The sequence below is a fragment of the Rhinopithecus roxellana genome, chromosome 4 (genome assembly GCF_007565055.1).
Source record: "Rhinopithecus roxellana isolate Shanxi Qingling chromosome 4, ASM756505v1, whole genome shotgun sequence".
NCBI lineage: Eukaryota > Metazoa > Chordata > Mammalia > Primates > Cercopithecidae > Rhinopithecus > Rhinopithecus roxellana.
Window position 1 is genome coordinate 172278168 of NC_044552.1, and position 22597 is coordinate 172300764.

General features: G+C 37.0%; 1 protein-coding gene across 4 annotated transcripts in view; it reads left to right on the forward strand.

Moving 5' to 3' along the window:
• The window catches only part of NKAIN2 (sodium/potassium transporting ATPase interacting 2), a 1056178-nt gene that overhangs the window by 1009444 nt on the left and 24137 nt on the right, over positions 1 to 22597 (forward strand). For all 4 annotated transcript variants that reach the window (XM_030929551.1, XM_030929553.1, XM_030929552.1 and 1 more), the window contains one exon: positions 18266 to 18326. In XM_030929551.1, coding sequence (XP_030785411.1) covers positions 18266 to 18326 — 61 coding nt within the window. The remainder of the gene's footprint in view (positions 1 to 18265; positions 18327 to 22597) is intronic.

Sequence of the window (22597 nt, forward strand, 5' to 3'; positions counted from 1 at the left end):
AAACCATTCTGCAGCATTCCCCAAAGACAAAACAAGGGAAGCAATGTTTTGAATGTTTAGTACTAAAAAAATTCTCCAGAACAGAACTCACACATACTGTATGTGTTTGTGTTCCTGCACCCCCCACCCTCTGTTTCTGTAGTTCCTCCTATTAATGAAGAATTCAGACAGGGAGGAATGATAGTTTTTGCATGCCTGTTTACTAGGATTTCTTTTATTCATCTGTAGCGTGGAAATATCAACTAGATTAACTTTGAAATATTATAAAAGAACCCATAATTCTCCATGTCTCCTCATGAGGAAGATTGTTTTCCCTGTTTCAAGCAATGCACCTAAAAGATACGCTCCTTCATTTTACTGATTTCTTTTACTTATTGTTCTAGTAGAGGCACATCAGTCAGTAAAGGAATTGAAATGCATTCACTACATTTGAGTTTGCTAGATTCATTACAAGTGATTGATGGGTTTACCTGGCAACCTCAAGACCTATTTGCTTTTAAAAAGCAAGCTCTTAATCCTAAACCTAACATGAAGATTCATAACTTGAGAAGATCATTTTTAGGTCCCTGTAGCACACTCTAGATTGACATTCTTGTTTTAGGTGGAGGAATGTGGAAGAGGGAGGAATAGTGTGTATCGTTTCATATGTCACACCTCCTTCTGGAAATTCAAGAGTTAATCTCTTTTCCTTTATTATCTTCGACTTGGTTGCAGGCAGGTAGTGGCCCTCTCTAGAGACAGAGTCTGTCAGCACTTCAATAGCTCCCTCAAACGAGAGCAGTCAGCTTCAATAGGGGTTAGAGAAAATAGAGTACATATTGGCTTTAACAGGAGAAAAGGAAAACATTAACAAACTAAACGTTACTTTAAAAATATGAAAACATCACATTTTAAATTTAAAACTGCCTAACTAAATCTCGCAATATGTTTTTGATATCACCCGTTCCTAGATGCAACTCCAGCCCTTTTCCTACTGGACTTGGTTTCCCTCATGTCAGACAGTCTTCCCCTTGGGAATTTTCTGTTTCCTGTCTGTTAGTCTCCATTCACACCCTTACACTCATTTCAGCCTTTCTGAAAAGGGAGGTGATAAAACTTCACTAATGTCTTAGCAAAATTCTTACTGTGTATCTAGGTACAATGTGCTGAAAAACATCTTCAAATCCCATTTCCATTTCCCCAGAGAATTTGGCTTCCTGGAGAGAGATATTAAGGAATTTGTCTGTCTCTTTTAGGTTGACATTATCTTTTATTTTAACTGCCTCTGCATGTCATCTATTTCAAGATTCCATTATGTAATTTACACATTTTAATTTACTCTTATTTTAGTTTTTTCCCCTTTTCTTTTTACTACCTGAAGTCTGCCTTCTCTTGTTAACCACGCTCTGATTCATTATTTCACTTCTTATGATCTGACTGTTTTAAGCGCACCAGAGGCCACTTAAAATACTATTAAGGCTCCAGAGGAGTGACAGATACTTTCGCACTAGCCCAGTGATTCTTACTTGTTTTGTATCTGCTGCCCTCATGAGAGCTTTCTTTCCAAGCATACACTGTATCATCCCTATAACTAAAATAATACCCCCAAAAAACCCACAAGCACAGTTCATCTTCCTTTGCCATGTCAGGAAAACCAGAAAATTGTAAAGAAAAGAGAGTAAGAGGAAATCTAGGAAGAGCTGACCTCATCATTAATTAACAGCTACTGGTAATTGCAAGTTTGTGTTTATAAAGCTTCTCAGAACCTCCTATGAGACTTCCCTGCATATCCTAATTCCATGAGTATCTTAACCAGTCCAGAAGTCCTTACTCCTAATCCCAACAAGAGCTAACAGAAATAGGTGTATTGCCTAAGACAGTTTCTTCACCATAAGACATTTTAGAGAATCTGTACCTTTGAAGTAGACCAAAAAGTGTTGTGGATATGTCTTATTTAGTTTAGGCTATGTTTAACACAGAGATTCATATTGTTTATAGAAGAATTAAGAAACATTTTGCATAATATAAATGTTTTAAAGTGTCCATGACCCAGCAGTTCCATCTGGAATAATATACCCTCAAAAAAAAATGATAATTGAAGCAACAGGTGTGTTTACCTACGATATGCCTTTTATAGAAAAATTTGAAGCTACCTGAAAATAGGAGATTGAGTGAATTTTGTTGTATTAATATAAGGCAATGTATGTAAGCATTACAAAAAAATGATTGATAGTTCTATTATTGTCATTGTAACATGATATTTTGCTAAGGGACAACAGTAGATTTAAGCAGCATATATAATACAATGGGATTTAACTTTTTCACAAAATTGTGTTTTTATATGTAGATTATAGTGTATTAACAGAGATTAAGTAAATGGCAGAATTATGAGTAATTTCTCTTTTTCTCTTTCTACTTTTTCTATTGTGAGCATGAATCAATTTTGAAATTAATGAAATCTGAATCCAAATTTTTTTTAAAAAGAGTTTATTTCATAGAATAAAAACACCCAGCAAAAACTGAGGAGGTGACACTTAAGCTGAGTTTTGAAGAAACCAGAAGAGTTTTCTAGGTGAATGCAGTGGTTCTCCTTCATGCAACAGCAGTGGCAAGGGCTGTTAGATGTTAGAGGAGTTGCTAGAGACAATGGCATTTATGAATACTATAAGCAGCTCAATGAGACTAGAACATACAGTGCAATAGAAATATAATGGGTGTGAAAGTCAGGAGGCAAATCTTGAAAATGTCACATATGCCAAGTAAAATAATTTGAATTTTGTCATGAAAAAATGAGAAAGATATTATTTAAAGAATAATGGCATAATAGAATTGCATTTTTAGAAAGATCATTCAAAAGCATTGTGAAAAATGAATTGGCAACCTCTTACCATACACTCTGCCAGACTGAGGCCGTGGCAATGAGGTTGGAAAGGAAATAATTGAGTTTATAGTCTTAGTTGTAGAAACTTGGGGCTTGGTAGGTGGAAGTATAGGTGTAGACACTGTCAATGATGACCTCTGAGATTCAGGATAATCCAGTGGAATAGTCAGTGGTGCCATTCCCTGTGACAGAGAGCAAGAGAGGAGAGCCAGAGTTGAGGGGGACGAGGACTCTGTGCTGTACATGATGAGTTTAAGACACGCAGAGTTTTTCCAAGTGAAGATGCCCAGTGGGCAGCTGCACATTAGAGCCTGGAGCACTGAAGGGAGATCTCAGCAGCACATGTGGATTTGGGGAATCTCCTTCCCATTTGCAGCCAGGATTTTAAAGGATTATTTTACACTTGCTTTTCACATGCTTTTCATTTCATAACTTAGAGCAATCCGGCTTCCCCACCCCCTCTGTGTTAATTACTGTTCTCACTAAAATGATCTCCAATTACTTGCAAGAGGCTAAGTCCATATACAATGAAAGTTGTGGAACGAATAGAGAAATAGGTAAAGGAAGAAGTGAAGAGGGCTTAGGAGACAACTTAGGGATCACAATTACTTAAAGTTCTGTTAACGTAAAAACTCAAACACTGTGGAATCCAAAAGCAGGAAGGATAAGAGAGGAGCAAAGGTTGAAAAATCATCTATCAGGTATAATGTTTACTCTTTGTGTAATGGGTGAACTAAAAGCCCAATCCCTACTAGTAGGCAATACACCCATGTAACAAACAAGCACACATATTCCCTGAATCTAAAAGAAAGAAAAAAAGAAAAACAAAAATAAGACTAAAATTCATAAGTAGATGGGAGAAAAAAACAGAAGAGACTATTGTTACTAAGCCTGAGGGATGTGAGAACTTCAAGACTCCAGAGGCTTTTTAGTGGTGTTGGAACTTGGCCAAGCCAAAGGAAGTCAAGTCTGAACACTTTCTGTGGACTTAGTATCCTGAATGTCTTTGGACATCCTCCTAGTGAGAACCGTTTTAAGATAGAAGAGAAAGTGGAAGCCTAATCACTCTGAATTGTGGAATAAAAGACACATGAACAGCAAGTGTAGAATAACCCTTCAACAAGCCAGGCAGCAAATGGGAAGGAGAAAGAGGAGGGAGAGAGAAGAGGTGGGAGTGGTGGGGGGTAACTGGAGGTCCTTTTAAGATTTGCATTTCTTTTTTTCTGAGGGGGAAGGAATGGTAGAATGGGAAAAAAGGTAATTGATGAAGAAAAGAAACAGAAGGACACAACATTTGGACCAGAATGAAAGATCAGCTATGGCTCAGAGGTTAAAGTCTTTATCCTTGGAAATGGGTTTAAAGGCCTGCAGGCTGGATAGCAATGGAGGTAAATTTGAGAGCGGGAAAAATTTGGGAGAATTTTTCTAAGTAGAATACCAGGTAAAAATTACAAGTTATATTCAGTTTCTCGAAGAGGAACTAGACCCATCAATTTCTATCTAGATTATTAGTGCCAAAATTACCCAGGTTAACCACATTAGCTTCAGAAACACAATAAAAAGGACTTTTTCATGTATCAGATTAAATTACTATGGAAAAAATAATAGAGTGGGGTTAGAGGTAGTGTGAGTGCCAAGAAAGGTGCAATTTAAAATAGAGTAATCAAAGTAAACCTCACTGAAGTGACGTTTGAACAATATTTGAAAGAGATACTGAGAGAATATTGCATGCCTAAAAGCCGCCATGGGCTTGTATTTTCAAGTAATAACAAGGAAGCTCATGATAGCTAGAGAAGAGTGAGTAGGAGAACAAAAGGAAGAGATTGAGTCAAAGAGGTAATGGAGAGACACATTATGTCACATTTGGAAGCCTCCATAATGACACTGGCCTTTACTGGGAGTAGATTGGAGAGTCATGGAAAATTTTGAACAAAAGAGTGACATGATCAGACTTACATTCTTAGATAATCAGGCTGGCTGCTGTGCTATAAGGAGACTATGAGTAAAGCTGAATTGTTGCAAGTGGGGAGATGAGTTAGGAGGCTATTGTAGTGATCTAGGTGAAAGAAATGGCAACTTGGACCTGAGAAAGAGCACTGCAGATGGTTAAAAATGGTCAGACTCTGAGTATACCTTGAAGGCAAATCTTACAGTATTTTCTGACAGATTGGTTCTATAATGTCAGAAAAAGAAAAGTCAAGGATGAGTCCACAAGCTTGGGACTTAACATCTGGAAGGATGGCATTGTCATTACCTGAAACAGAACAGCTGTGGGTACAGTTAGGTATATTAAGGTATTAGGGAGAAGAGCAGGAGTATAGTTTACACATAGTAAGTTTTAAATGTCTACTAAGACATCTGAGGGGAGATGTCTGGTGGGCAGTCAGACACAAGTATGTCCAAAGATACTGTCAACACCTTGGCTGGGCGCAGTGGCTCACACCTGTAATTCGAGCACTTTGGGAGGCTGAGGCAAGCAGATCACCCAAGGTTTGGAGTTCGAGACCTGTCTGGCCAACATGATGAAACCCTATCTCTACTAAAAATGCTAAAGTTATCTGGGCATGCTGGTGTGCACCTGTAATCCCAGCTACTTGTGAGGCTGAGGCAGGAGAATTGCTTGAACCTGGGAGGTGGAGGTTGCAGTGAGCTGAGATCACACCATTGCACCCCAGCATGGGCTAGAAGAGTGAAACTTCATCTCAAAAAAAAAAAAAAAAAGATACTGTCAGCACCTTGTATCTTTGACAGTATCTTTGGACAGCTCTGGACTGCAAGCTTTGACTATTGTTGTCCAAAGATACAAGCACCAAAGATACTGTCAATGAATGTAATGATTTTTTAAAAAATAAACTCTCCAATTCTAGAGAGAAGAGAAGAGAAAGGTTTAATTTCCTGACCTCTAAACCATCTGCGCTCTCACAACACTTGGACATAGGGTATGGAAGAGGCACAGTCAATATTTGATAATCAAATAATTTGAGCACATTTTTTACTTCCATGGAAGGACAATGCTTCATTTCCTTTAACAACAAGCTTTTGAACTATTGAGTATTCATTAGACTGGGAGTGAGGAAAAAAGCAGATATTCAGACAATATTTGAGACAGGCAAATGTGGAACTCAGAAGTGAGTGTTGCATCTGCCACTTTTTCAGGAGGCCGATTGGGCCAAGCCATTCTGAACTTCTTTTGCAGCTTTCTTGGGATGAAGCCAGCCTTTAGTCTCCTCAAAGGACTTTCTGTTTTCATTCATTGAATTAATGGTTTTACTTAAGAAGTTGATACAGGACAGCTTTAAAAACAACAACAACAACAAAAACAACAAAAAAAAACCTACATTATAAATTGAAGTCGTCTCCAAGTAGTATATTCAAGTTCTAAATTAATTATATAGGAGATTTTGACCTCCACAGAACATTACATTATTTCTGTTTATTTAATCCCATTTTGTTTTCCTACAAAAACTCTTCGAATAGGACATAGTCATATACAAGTAAAACTTTGCAATTTATCGTGTAAAAGTGAATTGTAATTGCATGTGACTCTAAAGAGAACATTATCTGTGAAATGGAAAAATGCCTGCAACATCAAGCTTGCACCCTATGTGATCAGTGACCCTACCGTCTTAGTTATGATAACACTGCAGAGGAGCCAGGTTTACTACACTGCACAGCTTCAGAACGCTCTTGACACTGGTTTAATTGAAATAGTGATTTTTTTTTTTTTTAGTATCCTGAACATTTCTGTTCTTTTAGAGAGGTCAAGCTACTGCAATACCAATAGTATCCAAAGGATCCAAAGGGTCAATGCCAAGGGCAGCAATAAAAGTTTGTCATGGTACAGCATAAGAGGACCTGGTAATGTGGAAGTACCCCACTCCTGTGCCAGCTTCAGTACACTGCTCCTTTTCCCTGGGGCTGGCAGCTCTGGCAGAAACGAAAGCAAACCTTTGCCTCCTAAATCCAGTTGCAGTTTGGATTAGAGGAGTTTTTGTTCTGAAAGAATATGTAGTGATCTGTGTTCATACTGTCCATCCTGTAAGCAATGATTAAAACTAATTTAGCTTAGTTATTCATTAAGCCTCCATGGACATTTTTCATAACTATGAACTTTATATTTCTACCCAACAGTTTAGCACTGAATAGACCTTGGGTTTATTGTACCCTACACTGGCTTTTTGCTGACAATACCTTGCTTGAGATTGACTTTTGAGTTTGAAAAGAGCAGAAATTCTAGACTAGAAGAACTCAGAGTAGGAAGTGGATCCCTTCACCTCTCATTTTCATTCACACTCCAATCACTCAATACGCTGCTTTAGAAGATCAAGGACAGGAACCATAGCCACAGAAAGGTCGTGAAGAAGTGCATCATCATTCCAGTCTGTAGTCCACCTAATTCCAAATAGCATGTGATATGTGTATGTGTTTGGCAGGTGAGAGGGTAGGATGCCTTTGCCTTAGAAATAGCTAAAGCTCTTGAGGGTAGGGTGGTGCATTTTGTTTCTGCTGTAGTCTTGTATTCATCCACACTTCCACTTCAATATAGCTTGAACTCCCTTATTGTACACCTTAATTTTTATCACATCTTTCTTTTATAGAGTATTTTCTAAGACATAAAAGTATAGTTTCTACTGTTTTTTTCTTTAACAATTGCTGGAGTATTATGCTTCAAATTATAGACATTCTAAATTGACAATTATTCATGTATTTTTGTTTCAAGTAGTCTTTTATCACTTACTTACATTTAGCAGAATTAAAAGGTCTCATTTTTCTATTGCTGAGTGTCTATATTCATCTTAGTCATAGCATATTTTATCTTAGTTATAGATATGCAATTTAGATTAATGGCTTAAGTGTTATATTATCATTAATAAAGAGAAATAGTTGGTTTCAACCTAAAATTTTTACCTCTTTAAAATAAAATATATTCAAGGTAATATATGGTCCTGTGATCAGATTTTTTAGTATTTTCTAAAGATGTAAATATGAGAATTTATTCTCTATAATTCAGGTTTTTAATAAGTAAATAATATTAAAGTGCAGATGGACAGTTACGCTTTTGTGTATTTATTTATGTTTACTTTCCTAATCAGCTACATATAAAGGAAGAAATTTCAGTCTATGAAGCATATATTCTAAAGAGCTGTCGCCCATGGATGCCAGGGAGAATGTAGCCTTTTACATCCTGAGCTTGACTGGCAGACAGTAGAGTGGTTAAGAACATGGTTAGGAACAAGTCTTCTCATTATGTCTGAATCTTGGGACAGCACCATCTAACTTCTCTAAGCCTCAGTTTTTTCATTTATACATAATAGATGATGACAGAAATTGTCTCCTTCATTTTGGAAAGAATGGATAGCAGAATGGCTGTAAAGATGTTACCACATGCCCAGAATATAGTGAATAGTAATGGCAGATATTACTTTAAATAGTAATCACTGGCATTTCCTTTTCTACCTCCCAGCTGTTACCAGGATGTGAGGGTTGGTTAGATGATTTGGCTGGTTTTGAGGTTTAAGCACTAAAAACAAAAAAGTAATGCACAGAAATACAATTGCAATTTGTACTAGGTTATATATTCTCAATTGGTAATAATGGTATTGCTAGTAATTAATGAAATCCCTTCATTCTGAGGTTTATGACATTCTGTTTCACCCTTGCATTGGCTATGAGCTATGTAGAAAGAAGATAATCTAAGATTTATACTGAAAAGAAGGTAACTCAGATGGAAAGGAAGAAAGGGTCACTGAAGAACACCAACAATAGCCAAGTTCTGACTCCAAAGTTATTCAATCCAACTAGATTATACTGCTACACATGGATAGACTTGACGAGCCTTTTAAGTGACACTTCGATTCAGTATCATGCCTTTTTAAAATTGCTTTGGGGAAAAAACTGGTCTTCAAATTTGTGTCTTCCCCAATCCACATCTTATTCCCCTGGAGGGTTCTTTTTCTTTTCCTGTCTTCACTCCCATTCATCTTCCTTGCCACATACTGCAACAAGTATTTTGCTTCAGAGGCACGCTTTATTGGGTGCCACGTAAAATACCTTTTCATAAGCATAAAACTTATTCCCACAAATGTCATGGGAAAGGGACCAATTGCTCTAAGGTTCCTACTTAACTATATTTTCAAAACCCTAATAATACATCTGAGTTTATAATAACATTTTAAAGTCATTTTTCTCTCTAGCTGGTTTGTGCTGATGTTTCCATTGTGTTTAACTTTTTCTTTTTTAGTGCAGTGAGAGTACTACTGACATCATTTTTATGTAATATTAATCAGTGCATTATTTTTGATCATTGGATATGTGCTGAAGTCTCAGCTGCATTGTATATTCCACACTTTCCTTATCTTCCAATCTAGTACCTCTAAAAAGAAGGAAATGTTAACATTGTTTTAGCCCCTTTATTTTTCCAGATGCACCTATTTAATGCCAGTTATTTTTGCAGCTAAGTATTTTAATACAAATAATCTTCTCTCCTCATCTCTGCAGAGAAATCTGGCCTTGTATTCCCATTGCCATCACTGAGGCAGCATACTCCTTCCAATGAAATACAAGCATCCTTCTTTAGCCTTGTCTACTAATGTTAGAAAATATCCAATATGGGCTAATTTGTTTTTACAAATACCTTACCTTTTGTACAGTTAATTTTGCTATTGGTACCCTATTATCTCTGAGCCAAAATTATGCTACTTGTATCATTTGCTCCCCAAAGAACTATGTAGTGATTTTGTTCCAAAATTCTGTAGGACAGTATTAATTGTGTACATTTTACAGAATATTTAAAAATTGTACTTTCTGCTTCAAATGATTCATTATGAATAAATCAGAGTTCCTTTTGCACATTACAAACATACAATCTTAAACTTAGCTTTACCATTAAAATAGTATGGTATTATTGATAGTTGCTTTTTACATTTCCCAATTATTTTCAATGAATAGTTTTGGTTAAGGACTCCCCTATGGCTCTTATCTCTAAACCGGAAGGCAATTTCATGGCAGTTCTATTGCACTAGATTAGCCATTTCTTTGATCATCTCCCAACCGGCACATGTATGGAATGGTTGAACTTCTGCTCTCAATACATTTTTAAAAATGAATCTCATATTTAAACCCTGAGAGAGGTATTAACCATGATGACATTTGAATGTGATTAGCCATCTTTTGTCCTGCCTGAATATCTTCTGCTCTGCCCAGTTTACTAATACACCAGACTCCTTTGAACTAGGGTAACTCTTTGATAAGTTTGGACTGAAGAAACCTACCAGTCTCCAGAGACTATTTCACAACAGGAATGATTGGGTAAACCAGTGTTGGCATTTAGTTCAGTCTATTTCCCAACTTAAAGTAGATAATATAAGTTTGCATGTATGTCTGGTTTTATTTAATCTTTTAAAAAGTGTTTTAATACAGTCATGCTTGATGATGCAGCAGAATACCTAAAGGCTGGTATTAAGATATATTTCTGATCCTCTGAAAAGCTTTTCTGACCCAGTAGGCTGTGAACATTCACAATAGCCCTGGAGGCAATCCTCCATGTGTTATTGTGGGTTGATAACTGCACCTGGATTATTCGTAGCAGAGAAAATTTGCAGTGTGCTCCACAATAGTCCAGCCAGTGGATTAGTATGAGATAAGTATCATCTGGTAAACAATAGAGATGATATACCAGCCCACATAATAAAATACTTCATATAAAGACCTTCATTAATAACGCTGATGTAATCACATTTGAATCCTTTGCTGAAGCAATCTCAAATTATGTAGATGGAATAAGATGAAAAAGAGCAAGTAAAAATCAGCTGCAACTGAAAATTATACTTTGTGTGTGCATAATATCCTTCTGTTCAAATTCCTATTACAAAAAGCATGGGCTTAGAGCCTATGAATTATGAATTCAGAACAAAATTAGATTATTTAATTTAAATAAAACATACAACCAATTTATGTGGAATGTGAGATAATTGTGAATAAAAGTTACGTTGCTACTCCTCATTTCTAATCATGTTGGCATAAAGGCACAAAATTAAAATGTGTCCTTGTACTTAAGAAAACAAGCATATCTACTTGGTTTAGATATATTTATAATTTATAAATTATAATATGAAGGTTTTTAAACATAAATAAAAGTACCCTAAAATGTAGTATTTTTCAAGTAAACTTTTTATTGTGAGATAAATATGGATCACATGCAATTATATGAAATAAAATGAAAGATTCTGTGTACACTTTACCCAGTTTCTCCAAATAGTATTACATTGCAAAAATCAGTACAGCTTCACTTTTAGGATCTGGATATTGATACAGTCAAGACACAGAAAGTTTCGTCACCACAAGGATCCCATATGTTGCCTTTTATGGCCACATTCACTTCCTTCATAACCCACCCTCCTTAGTCCCTGGCAACCACCAACCTGTTCTCTATTTCTACAATTTTATTATGTCAAGAATGTTCTATAACTAGAATCACATAACATACAACCTTTTTGAGTTGGCTTTTTTCACAAACCTCAATTCTATGGAAATTCATGCAGGTTGTTGCATGTATCAGTCATCCCTTCCTTTTTCTTGCTGAATAATATTTCATGGTATGGATGTACCACAGTTTGTTTAACTATTGACCCACAGAACAACATTGGGGTTGCATCCACCTTGGGCCTATTATGAATAGCGATGTTATACATATTAGTGTACAGGTTTTTGTTGGAACATGTTTTTATTTCCCTGAGATAAAATTGCACTCCTGGGCAGGAGTGCAATTGCTAGATCATATGGTAGTTGCATGTTTAGTTTGTAAAGAAACCTCCAAACTGTTTTCCAGAATGGCTGTACATAAATGTTTCCCTGTTTCTGCTTTCAAGATATTTGTTTTTGGCTCTCCTAAGTTTGACTGTCATGCATCATGGCGTGAATTTCTTTAGATTTATACTGTTTGCGGTTCACTAAGCTTTTTGAATTAGTAAGTTTATGTCCTTTGCCAAATTTCAGAAGTTTTCAGTCATTATTTCTTTGAAGGCTTTTTCAGTGCTGATCTCTTTCTCCTTTCCTTTCAGGACTCCGGGGGGAGGGGGGAGGGCGGGAAAGTTAGGTCTTTTGATATTTCCATGAGTCCCTGAGACTGTGCATGTTTTCCAGTTTACTTTGTCTCTGTTGCTTAGTTTAGGTAATTTCTATTGTTCAGTCTTCAAGTTCACTGATTCTTCCCTCTGTGTTCTCCACATTTTTCAGTTCTAAATTTTCATTTTGGTTCTTCCTCACATATTCTGTGTCTTTGCTGAGACCTTCTAATTTTTTAATTTATTCAAGAATGTTTGTAATTGCTATTGGAGCATTTTTGCGATGTCTACTCTAAAATATTTGCCAGAAAATCTTAACATCTCTATCACCTCTGTGGTTAGGTTACATTGGCTGTCCTTTCACTCAGTTTGAGGACATCCTCATTGTTGGTATTTTTAGTAATTTTTAATTGAAACGTGGACATTTTGGGTATTATGCTATGGGACCCTAGATCTTAATTAAACCTTTCATTTTAGTTGATTCCTCTGATGCTGTTTTGATAGGAGAAGGAGGGACGCTGACTTATTTCTGCCAAGTGGGGATAGAAGTCCAGGGTTCCCACTTAGCCTCCATTGAGACTCAACGTGGGAAGGGCTTTTCATTAAGTCTGGGAAGCTCTGGAAGGTCCTGTTCCCCACTAGCCTCTCGGTGATACCTCCATATCTGGCAAGAGCCTTATTACTGCTCCAAGGTGGTTTTCACTGATGCCACGGGGGTGGCGGACTGGCCTCAGTAGTGCTGGGCATTGGTAAAAGTCCTGATCTTCTACTAAGCTTCCACTGACAACACCCCAGTGGAGAGAAGAGAGCATCTGCCTCGTTACTGGAGAGTGAGGCTAAAAGTCTGGATTACCCATGAGGCAGTGGGGAAGTCTCGGCTCCCTACTCTTTGTTGCTGTGGTTGGGGAGTGGGGCTACAATTTTTGTGTTTTTGTTTTGTTTTGTTTTGTTTTGTTTTCTATGGTGTTGACTGAAACAAAGAGGTACTATCATTGTAAAACTTTCTGTCTTGGTGGGCTGCGTTTTCCCTTTTCTCTGGTCTTTTGGCTAGAGACAGCAAGTGTTTACTGGGGCTTTTTAAAAAGCTGCACCTGTTGGCATTTCAGAGTTATAGGCTTCTTCAGCTCCAAGTAAGTCTGGTGTATATGAAATAATAATAATAATAATAATAATAATAATAATAATAATAGTAATACTAATAATGGAATTCACTCTCATGTACTTTCTTGAGTACCAAAGACCATAGTTGGTCTGCATCAGTCTTCCTGTGTTTGTTATATATACATAATGTTCAGGGTTTTTAATTGTACTTAATAGGAAAGATAGGGAAAGGTATCCCTCCCATTACTCCAACTTCCCAGAAACGGAAATCTAGAATGTAATAGATTAAACACTAAGGTTGCTATATTTTCAATTATTACAATTAAATCTTTTAAAATACTTACCAAAAGTCTTTGGTTTCAGTTTTTCTATTAGCTTCTAAGTGAATTTCTGGGACATACAATCATAATTTGGTTTGTGGATACAAAAAAGAATTTTAATCTGATTTAGTTATAGAGAGTAAATACTTCCTTCCAGTCAGTAATAATATCAAGATGATATGTAATTCCTTATCAGGTGAATTAGAAGTGAACAAATCACATTAGATATATGAAGGTGAAAAGATAAATAAAAATAAAAAAATTTATACTTAGCTCTGCTTTGAATGACAAAGACTGAAACACTAGAATATTTTGTTTCTTTCACTAGTGGATAATTGTATATTTACCTAAGATAGTGCCACAGGTCCCTTGCATTATTATTCTAAGCATCTTCAAATAAGAAACAAAATAAAATTATTTTCTTTTAATTTCAGATACTCACATCTGCTCTAACAACATGAGCCTCTATTATCTGCTTTGTGACCCGTTACTTCCCTTTATACAGCCCAAGCTTCTCTGAACTGGGCCACTTCATCCTCCCTAAATGTATCTATTTCTTTCCAGCTCAAATCTGACCTCTGCTTGGAAGAGGTACTCCCCATCTCTCTGTTCCCCTCTTTATTCCCTTTCAAGCCCTCCCACCTCTCAAGATCTATCTCAAAAGTGCCAAGCACCAACCTACTCTGAGAATGGATTACCAGTTCTTGGAGGAAGCAGCACCTTTATTCAGCCTTAAAGAATGAGTTAGTATCCATTAGTTGTTTTTCCTGATGGGTATTAACTCATTCTTTAAGGCCAGCTTAATACCTGGGAGATGAAATAATCTGTACAACAAACTCCCATGACAAAACTTTACCTGTATAACAAACCTACATATGAACCCTAGAACTTAAAATAAAAGTGAAATAAAACATTAAAAAAGAAGACCTGGAAAGTAAGCAGGCAGTACTGCCATGTAAAACTTTATATCCAGCTTAGCAACTCAGAACTCTGTTTTCAAAAACAAATGCAAAAAAAGAATGAGTTAGAATTACTCATTACTAGAGGTGCAAGGCTGAATAGGGAGGGGAAGGAAGAGGTACAGGGCGTTAGCATTCTTTGTTGGCAGACTGGGAAAATGAGTTAAGGAACAGAGAAGGAAAGCTACCTGATAGATGTCAGCAAGCTACCAACAGCTTTCTACTGACATCAATTCTGACAAAGATTGGTGAGAAATGAGGCTAGAAAGGAAGTCAAGTATCGCATCAGGAAAGATTTGGGCCCATGAAAAATGTTATACTTTTGTATGGTGTGCTCCTTCAGCTTATTGTTTCTTTCATAGAATATGAAAGAAACATAGAAAATTTTCATAGAAAAATGGCATAGTTCCATTGGCAATTTTGCACACTGGAGGCCCACTGATTATGACCCTAATCTGGTCTTCACAGCTTTAATTTCCATTGCTCTAGTATGAAGTCCCCAAACTCTCATCAGATTTAACTACTGCCTCTTACCTAAACACAACCCATATCTTTCCTGCTTGATAATCTCACTCTGGAAAAGCAAATCCCATTTTGCCTATCATCTGCAAAAATACATATAATGCTCTTCCAAGGGTGTTTGTGAGGCTTAATGGGCTAACACATGAAAGTATCCAGTCTACTGTTTGTTGTCACTTATTAGAAGTACAATTTTCTTCCTTCTTTCTGAAGATTTACCTAAATCTACTTCAAATTACAGTTATATGTATACCTGCTACAAAATTGCAAACTCCTTAAAGCTAGGATTATATCTCAAACAGCGGCTCTAGCCAGGGGAAATTTTGCCTTTTAGAGGACATGTGACAATGTCTAGAGATATTTTTAGTGCCTCAATTGTTGACAGTCTTGATTGTAAGATGTCATTGTTTAAACATTGACAACACATAACAGCCTCAATAAAAAAGTATTCCAAACCCAAAATGTCAGTGGTGACTAGAACTCTGCTTTAGTTCATCATTGTAGCCCAGGTAGCAATTAGCAGAGTTGCATATTATAGGAGATTGGATTCTTCTGTTCTCACACTGCTCATAAAGACATACCCTAGACTAGGTAATTTAAAAAGGAAAGAAGTTAAATTGACTCACAGTTCAGCATGGCTGGGAAGGCCTCAGGAAATTCACAATCAAGACAGAAGGGGAAGCAAAGACCTTCTTCACATGGTGGCAGCAAGGAGAAGAATGAAAGCAAAGGAGGGAAAAGTTCATTATAAAACCATCAGATCTTTTGAGAACTCACACACTATCATGAGAACAGCATGAAGGTAACTTCTCCCATGATTCAGTTACCTCCCACTAGGTCCCTCCCACAACCCCTGGGGATTATGGGAACTACAATTCAAGATGAGATTTGGGAACACAGCCAAACCATATCAGAGACATTCAGAATTGTTAGAAATAATTTGAAACCCCTTTCTATAGGTAAATGTTATAAATTGCCACTGGGGAGGTAAAATTAAATTAGAAATGTGTACTGTGTAGGGAAATTGGAAGATAGCAGAGTTTATGAATCTTGATTAATTTGGGGAACACAAATTTCCATTTGTAGTTAGAGGTGACCAATTTAAAAGCTAAAGTTCTCTTAATCAGCAAGCTTTTGTAAAAAATGCAGCAGGATTTACTTTTATATCAAAGGAGCTCCCCAGATAGTTAAAGAATGAAAATGAATATAATTAAAAGATCATTGGTAAGCAGAATGCAGTGCCTTAGCTGCATTCTAGGAGAGTACACTTAATAATCAAGAATCTACTGACACTTTAATGAGAAGTTTAAACTTATTGGCCATGAATCTCAGAATGTATTGATGCTTATTACCTAGATATTCATTTCAAAGAAATGATGAGTAAGAATTTTTTTAAAACAGTTTGTAATTAGGACAAATTGCTTTACAAATAATTTAATAAGCATTTAACACTGAAAAGAAGAGGAAAACTACTGATAAACCTGTAACATTTAGCCACTTATAGTAAGAACTCAATGTGGAGGAAGAGGTGAAGCTATAAGCAATACCAAGGGGATCTAACCACACCCATAGGCTCTTTACCTAGACACAGCCAGATCCAAGTACCAATGTCAAGCACCCATGGGACTGGCTCACTCCATAAAAAAAGCATTTTCATGGGTCCTGGTGGATGAAAGATCAAGATGTGTTAGTATAGTCTCTATTTTTCCAGTACCCATGAAATCCTCAAATCACTATGTGATTTGAGTTTGGATAAATCAAAATCTTTGCTAAAGCCAAATAGGAGACATTGGTTTTCAATTAGTACTCTGAACTCTAAAAATAAGGCCCATAAAAACAAAGACCTTGATGACTCTATTATATAAAGAAGTGGTTCTTACTATCACTGTCTTATTGCCAACAGCAGCATATAATTCAAAGAGAAACATGCTGATTTGATGAGTTTTCTAAAATATTTCTTAAAAAGAAAACTCAGTCTTCTGATATAGCATTAGTGGTATTTCTTTTTGACTCTCTATGATGTATACTGGTGCAGATACTACAGTTGGGGGTAGAGAGGGCTGAGGGTATCCATTCCCTCTCCTCCAGGATCTAAAAACAAAAGTGTATGAAGTGTTGCATAAGTCTTTTTCCTTCAACTCTGCCTCCCCAAATGTGGTCACTGCTGCTTCCTCTCTTGTCCAGGAATGACCACTGTTTTATCCTATGCCAGTTCTTTTTGGAAGATAGCTAGAATCTGCCAGAACGTGCTTTCTCTCTCAAGTCCAAATTAGGGACTTAAAAGTTTCTTTTCACCAGAGACCGCTTTGTCTCCTAATAGTTCTGTGCTCATTAAATACCTATTAGTGTAGCCTTTGACTTAAGATGTTCCACTCACATCCTCCAGAAGATCACTATCTGTCACCTAATGAAAAGCAACTTCATTAGGCTTGTCGCGGCAGTTCCTTTTTTTCCCGTGCTTTCACTTCCTAATTGAAGACGGCAGCTTTTCCTGATGTTTTCTTCCCCACACTAAATATTATTGTGTGGGGTCGGTCCTTAGCCAGATCAATGTCTGTCTGAAATGTTGTTTTGAATCATCTTCATCACTGTTTTAAGGACATACCTTTAAGGATTCCTCCAAACTAGATCAATTTGCAAAAAAAGAAAACAAATAGTCTTCTCCTTATCCAGAAATTATATTTGTTTCTTTTGATTAGTGTTCATAAATTGACTAAATAAATATTGTACTAGTAGGAAGGAATACAAAAACACCCAATCTGAGAAAGTAGAGAGATCAAATGACTTTGTTGTGCTCCTTTACAAGCACACAGACCTTTTTGTAGTGTTTCAGAAAAGACAATGTGATGTGTGTAATGCCATATTCAATGCATTTTGATGATACTCCCTACTTATAGGTGTCCATCTCATCACTTCTCTGTGACATATTGTCTTAATCATACTCAGTATGCCCTGGTTCCTGTTACAGATCTATGTCTTCCTTACTTACAAAGAGCCCATGCAACAAAACACAGAATCACCTTAATGTTTTTCCCTCAAAGCATTTTTCTGATGGTCTGTGAGAGTCCAAGTTTTAGAATCTCAGGTGCTGAGCTAATGAAAAGTAAACTAGAAGTTGATTGGCACAAATGCAAATGTTAATCCATTAGTGAATGGTCATAAGTCTTTTTCTGTACTGAAAATAATTTGTTTTAGATTGCTTGGCAATTAACAAATCTTACATATAAACGCAGGTCAGAGAAAAACAGAGTGATATGTTTATTTACAACACAGATGAGCATCATTTGAATCAGGAATCCACACTGGAGTCAAGATCCAGTCCAATGAGCCATGTTGGAGCCCTGAGTCTGGTTGTAAACTGCCTAACTTTGAACAGCCACTCCCCAGTGAGGTCTGGTTTTGGTGCCTTTGTCTGATGTCTAAAGCATCTCTGTTTTGTTTCAGCTGGCAGGTTTCATCTACGCCTGTTATGTTGTGAAATGTATAACTGAAGAAGAGGACAGCTGTAAGTATTAAAGCTCTATTCTGTTTCTTTCAAGTTCAAAGCATCTTCTTTACTGCCTCCTACCTAGCCTTCCTATTCCTCAGACAAGATCCCACAACACAGCATTAGAATGGAGAATAAGCCTTTTGTGCCCATCAGACCAAAGTGTTTATCATAACAGTATCCAGCAAAGTGAAGAATGGAGAAGCACCCATTTTGAAAACATAACTTCTTTCTTTTCTTTGAAGGGCTTTTAAAAATCCTTTCCTCTTATAAAAAATTCTAGTAGGGAACAGAGAGAGGAGATTGGAGATGGAAATGATTTTAAAATGTGGCTAACTTGACCATTCTCTTTTTATGATCCCTTTATTAGGTATCGATAACTAACTAGTTTCACCCAAGACTAAAAATCCCCAAAATCAACATTTGTAGTAGTTGCTAAGATTCTTATGGAAATTGACTTCAGATTAATTCAGAGAATTGTCTTTGGGAAATCAAATGTCCGTCTGTCCTTTTCGTTCCTGCTATTTGATACAAATGACTAGAACTCTAACTATGTCAAAGGCTCAACATTGAGACGTATTGCTTGATCCAGAGTTTAGATCACAGTACACTTTTACAATCCTCCCAGGGGCTCTGTTGCTGTCTGCTCTCCGAAACATGGAGGGTAGAAGGTTTTATTCCATCCCTGCCCCTAAGGATCTAAAATAGGAGAACTGGGGAAAGTACTTCTATTCTTTGTGGGTACTATCATGGATAATTGCCCATGTAGTTACATTTACTCAGAGGAAAAATCAGAATTGGGAATCATTTTTCTTGGTTTCAAAAAATATTTATAATATTGGGTGTTTGAAACAGTAAGGAAAGAGGAAGGTGAGAATATGATGATTTGAGGAAAACATCCAAAGATAAATATATGTTTCTTCTTCCCTTTCCAATTATACTAGAAAGGAAGAGGCAATATCAAGTGATTAATTTAGAAGAGGCACTTTTCAATCATACTCATACATGATATAAAATCAGAAGTATATAGTTTATAATTTATTTCATATATGAAAGGAAAAATGGTCCTTTCACTAAATAAGCATTTGTAAAATATTCCTTAGTGTTTTAAGTGCTATGTCAGCCTTTGGAGATTTTAGGATGATTCATACATAATATTTTACCTGTAGGAACTTGCCAACTAGTAGGTAAAACAAACATATGAGCAAACAAGTATGAAACTCTGTAGTGCATGCTGTGGGTAAAGAGAAGAAAGAGATCAGGAGAAGGTTCATAGAGAACACTTTTGAGCTTGATCTCAAAAGGTGAATAGATCTTTACTGTGTTGCGGGTATGGAAGCAAGGGGTGGTCCCGGGCAAAAGGTGAAAAAGCACATCACGGCCAGATTAATGTGACTGAATTTGTTTCCTGTGCTACAGGTAGACAGCTGGAGAAAATTGGAAAAACATGTAGGAATGAGATAGTAGAAAAGTGGGTATGAAAGATTAAGGAGCTTGGGCTTTACATAATACAATCACAGATCAATGGGCAGATAGCTTGTAAAAAGAGGATAACATAATCAAAAACATTCTTTAGAAAAAATACATTAGCATCATTACAAAGAAGAGACACAAGAGGGGGAAAGATTAGGGAAAAGAGAACTAGTTAAGACACCATGAAAGTGAGACATGAGATAATGTGAATCTGGACAAGGATTGGTATTGGAGAAAGAGAGGATAGATGCGCCATGAGACATGCCAAAATGACATGATTAGTGGGCAATGGTGGGTACTGTGATAAGGGAAAAGGAGGAGACTGTTAGATTCCTGGGTGTGTGATGCAAGTGAATGGGTAGATGGAATTGCCACTTGGTAAGAAAAATGGGAATAAGATCACTAGTTCGGTTTGCACAGGTTGAGTTTGAGGTGCCTAGTGCCTATACAAGAGAAGACATCCAGTAAGCACTTGTCTTATACAGAAAAGATTTATTCAAAGATTAGAAAGGGCAAAATATATATAGATTTTAAAATGCATGGACCACACAAACTATGTAAGTTCATTGAGATATTACCATTCAGTGTCTGTGTGCCAAATCCCCGATGAAGGGGAAGTCCCCAGTTAATTTTCATATGGAAGCTGGGCTTTCTCTGGGCTATGTTGTTTGATTTCATTTCACAACGATACCAGTGCATTTTTATCTTCATACAATACTTACTGACATACCATGTCTCCTACATGCATAATCAGCATTTCGGCAGAATAGTACCGCTCAAAGGAGATCTCAGAAATGCTAGTTCCACAAGACATACTGCTCAAAAAAAAAAAAAAAAAAAAAAAAAAAAAAAAAAAAAAATTCCAAAGCCAAGTAAGGTTGACGCTGAAAATTTAGAATGCATGTTTATATATTAACATTTCTAAGAGTACTGCCAGAAAGAAGTATGACCATTTTTTTTTTCTAACCCACAGTTTTGTTTTAACCATATTACCTTGAGGCCAGACACAGATCAAAGAGAAAAACCAGAAAGAGTTCTATGGCTTAATTATACCCACAGTTCCCCCGGGAGAATACCTCATGGGAGTGGGGTCAGTCATGAGGCAGAGAGACAGCGGAACCTTTAGTTCGAGTCCTACAAGAAGAAATGGATGAGGCAGGGTAGGAAGGTTAATTAGAACAGGTTAACTGTGTTACAAAGTGGTGCCCCATGAAATTCATGTTCACTGTGGCTATTAACGCATAGCTTTAGGGTTATCTAAAGTCTCCACATGTTTTTTGGGGGTGAGTCAGGGCTTACTTGGAAACAGCTAGTGGTCATTTTGTAGATGTTAAAGCATCAATTTATAGAAATTAAAAGTATGATTAATGCAAGTCTCCCAAAATATTTGAACACAGGTCTCCTGTTTTTCACCAACCCCACTCCCCGCCGCCGGCCGCCTCCATAAAAAAGCACTTAATATTCCGGAGAATTCTTCTAAGGGAATTCTATGCTAAACCAAGTTTTGGCCAAAGCAATGTAAATTCAAGGAGATTCAAAGTCACCAATATCTGTTGGAAGATCGAAAGTTATCTCTCAAGCATCTAATAAGCTTTTTCCTCCAAAAGACTCCAAAAAATAACATATATGTCTTTATGTGTATCTTGATCACAATACCACATCTGCCTTTATTAATCCAAAACACAAGTAGACTTCTTAAAGACAAGTTTTATCATGTTAGTCTTATTGCTCAGTGGGCAAAATATGAACTCTTTTTTTAATTTTTATATACAAGTAGACTGACGCTTGTCTCAGATGTTCATGGGACTAGTAAACAGGTAGGAGGAGATGCTCATTTGGACTGGCTTTCTGTCCAGTGGTCTTCGGTGACTTTCGGTTAGGTTCATTTACTTGTAGTCATTCACACCTAGACAGTTGTGAGTATCTTTTGGTTACAATGCTTGGGGTTGATATTCTCCATATATGATCACTTGCCTGATGTTCATCCTTAGACACTGCCTGGACATACGACTTTCAATGCATTGAGTAAACTAGGTTTGACTTTTCTGTATAATTTTGGTAATTATATTATAAAAATTATCCTGATCCTTAAAAAGTTTGGTGAAAGATTAAAATAAAACCACTCTCAAGCAAACCCTGAGACTTGGAAGGGGTTTAATGTACATGTAAACACTGAGAGGGTCTCTATGTGCCTATTTTTACCTACTGTGGATTTGCAATAACGCATCATTATTTGCAATGAAGCATAGTGTCAGGAGTAGGTGCTAGCTACCTGCTTGCCAAATTGGTTAAGTTTCCATTATTAAGAGCCTTATAAGGAACAGAGGACAGCTTTGGTTCTGTAGCTAGTGCTTAGAATGACTGTGGAGATAAGGGCCCAATGATGGCAACTGGATAAAAGATTTTTGAAGTCGGCCGGGCGCGGTGGCTCAAGCCTGTAATCCCAGCACTTTGGGAGGCCGAGACGGGAGGATCACGAGGTCAGGAGATCGAGACCATCCTGGCTAACACGGTGAAACCCCGTCTCTACTAAAAATACAAAAAAACTAGCCGGGCGAGGTGGCGGGCGCCTGTAGTCCCAGCTACTCGGGAGGCTGAGGCAGGAGAATGGCGTGAACCCGGGAGGCGGAGCTTGCAGTGAGCTGAGATCTGGCCACTGCACTCCAGTCCGGGCGACAGAGCGAGACTCCGCCTCAAAAAAAAAAAAAAAAAAAAAAAAAAAAAAAAAAAAAAAAAAGATTTTTGAAGTCAACATAAAGCTAATCAGTTATGTGCTCAGTTCTGATACCTCAGCCTCACAGCAACAGGTGTATCCA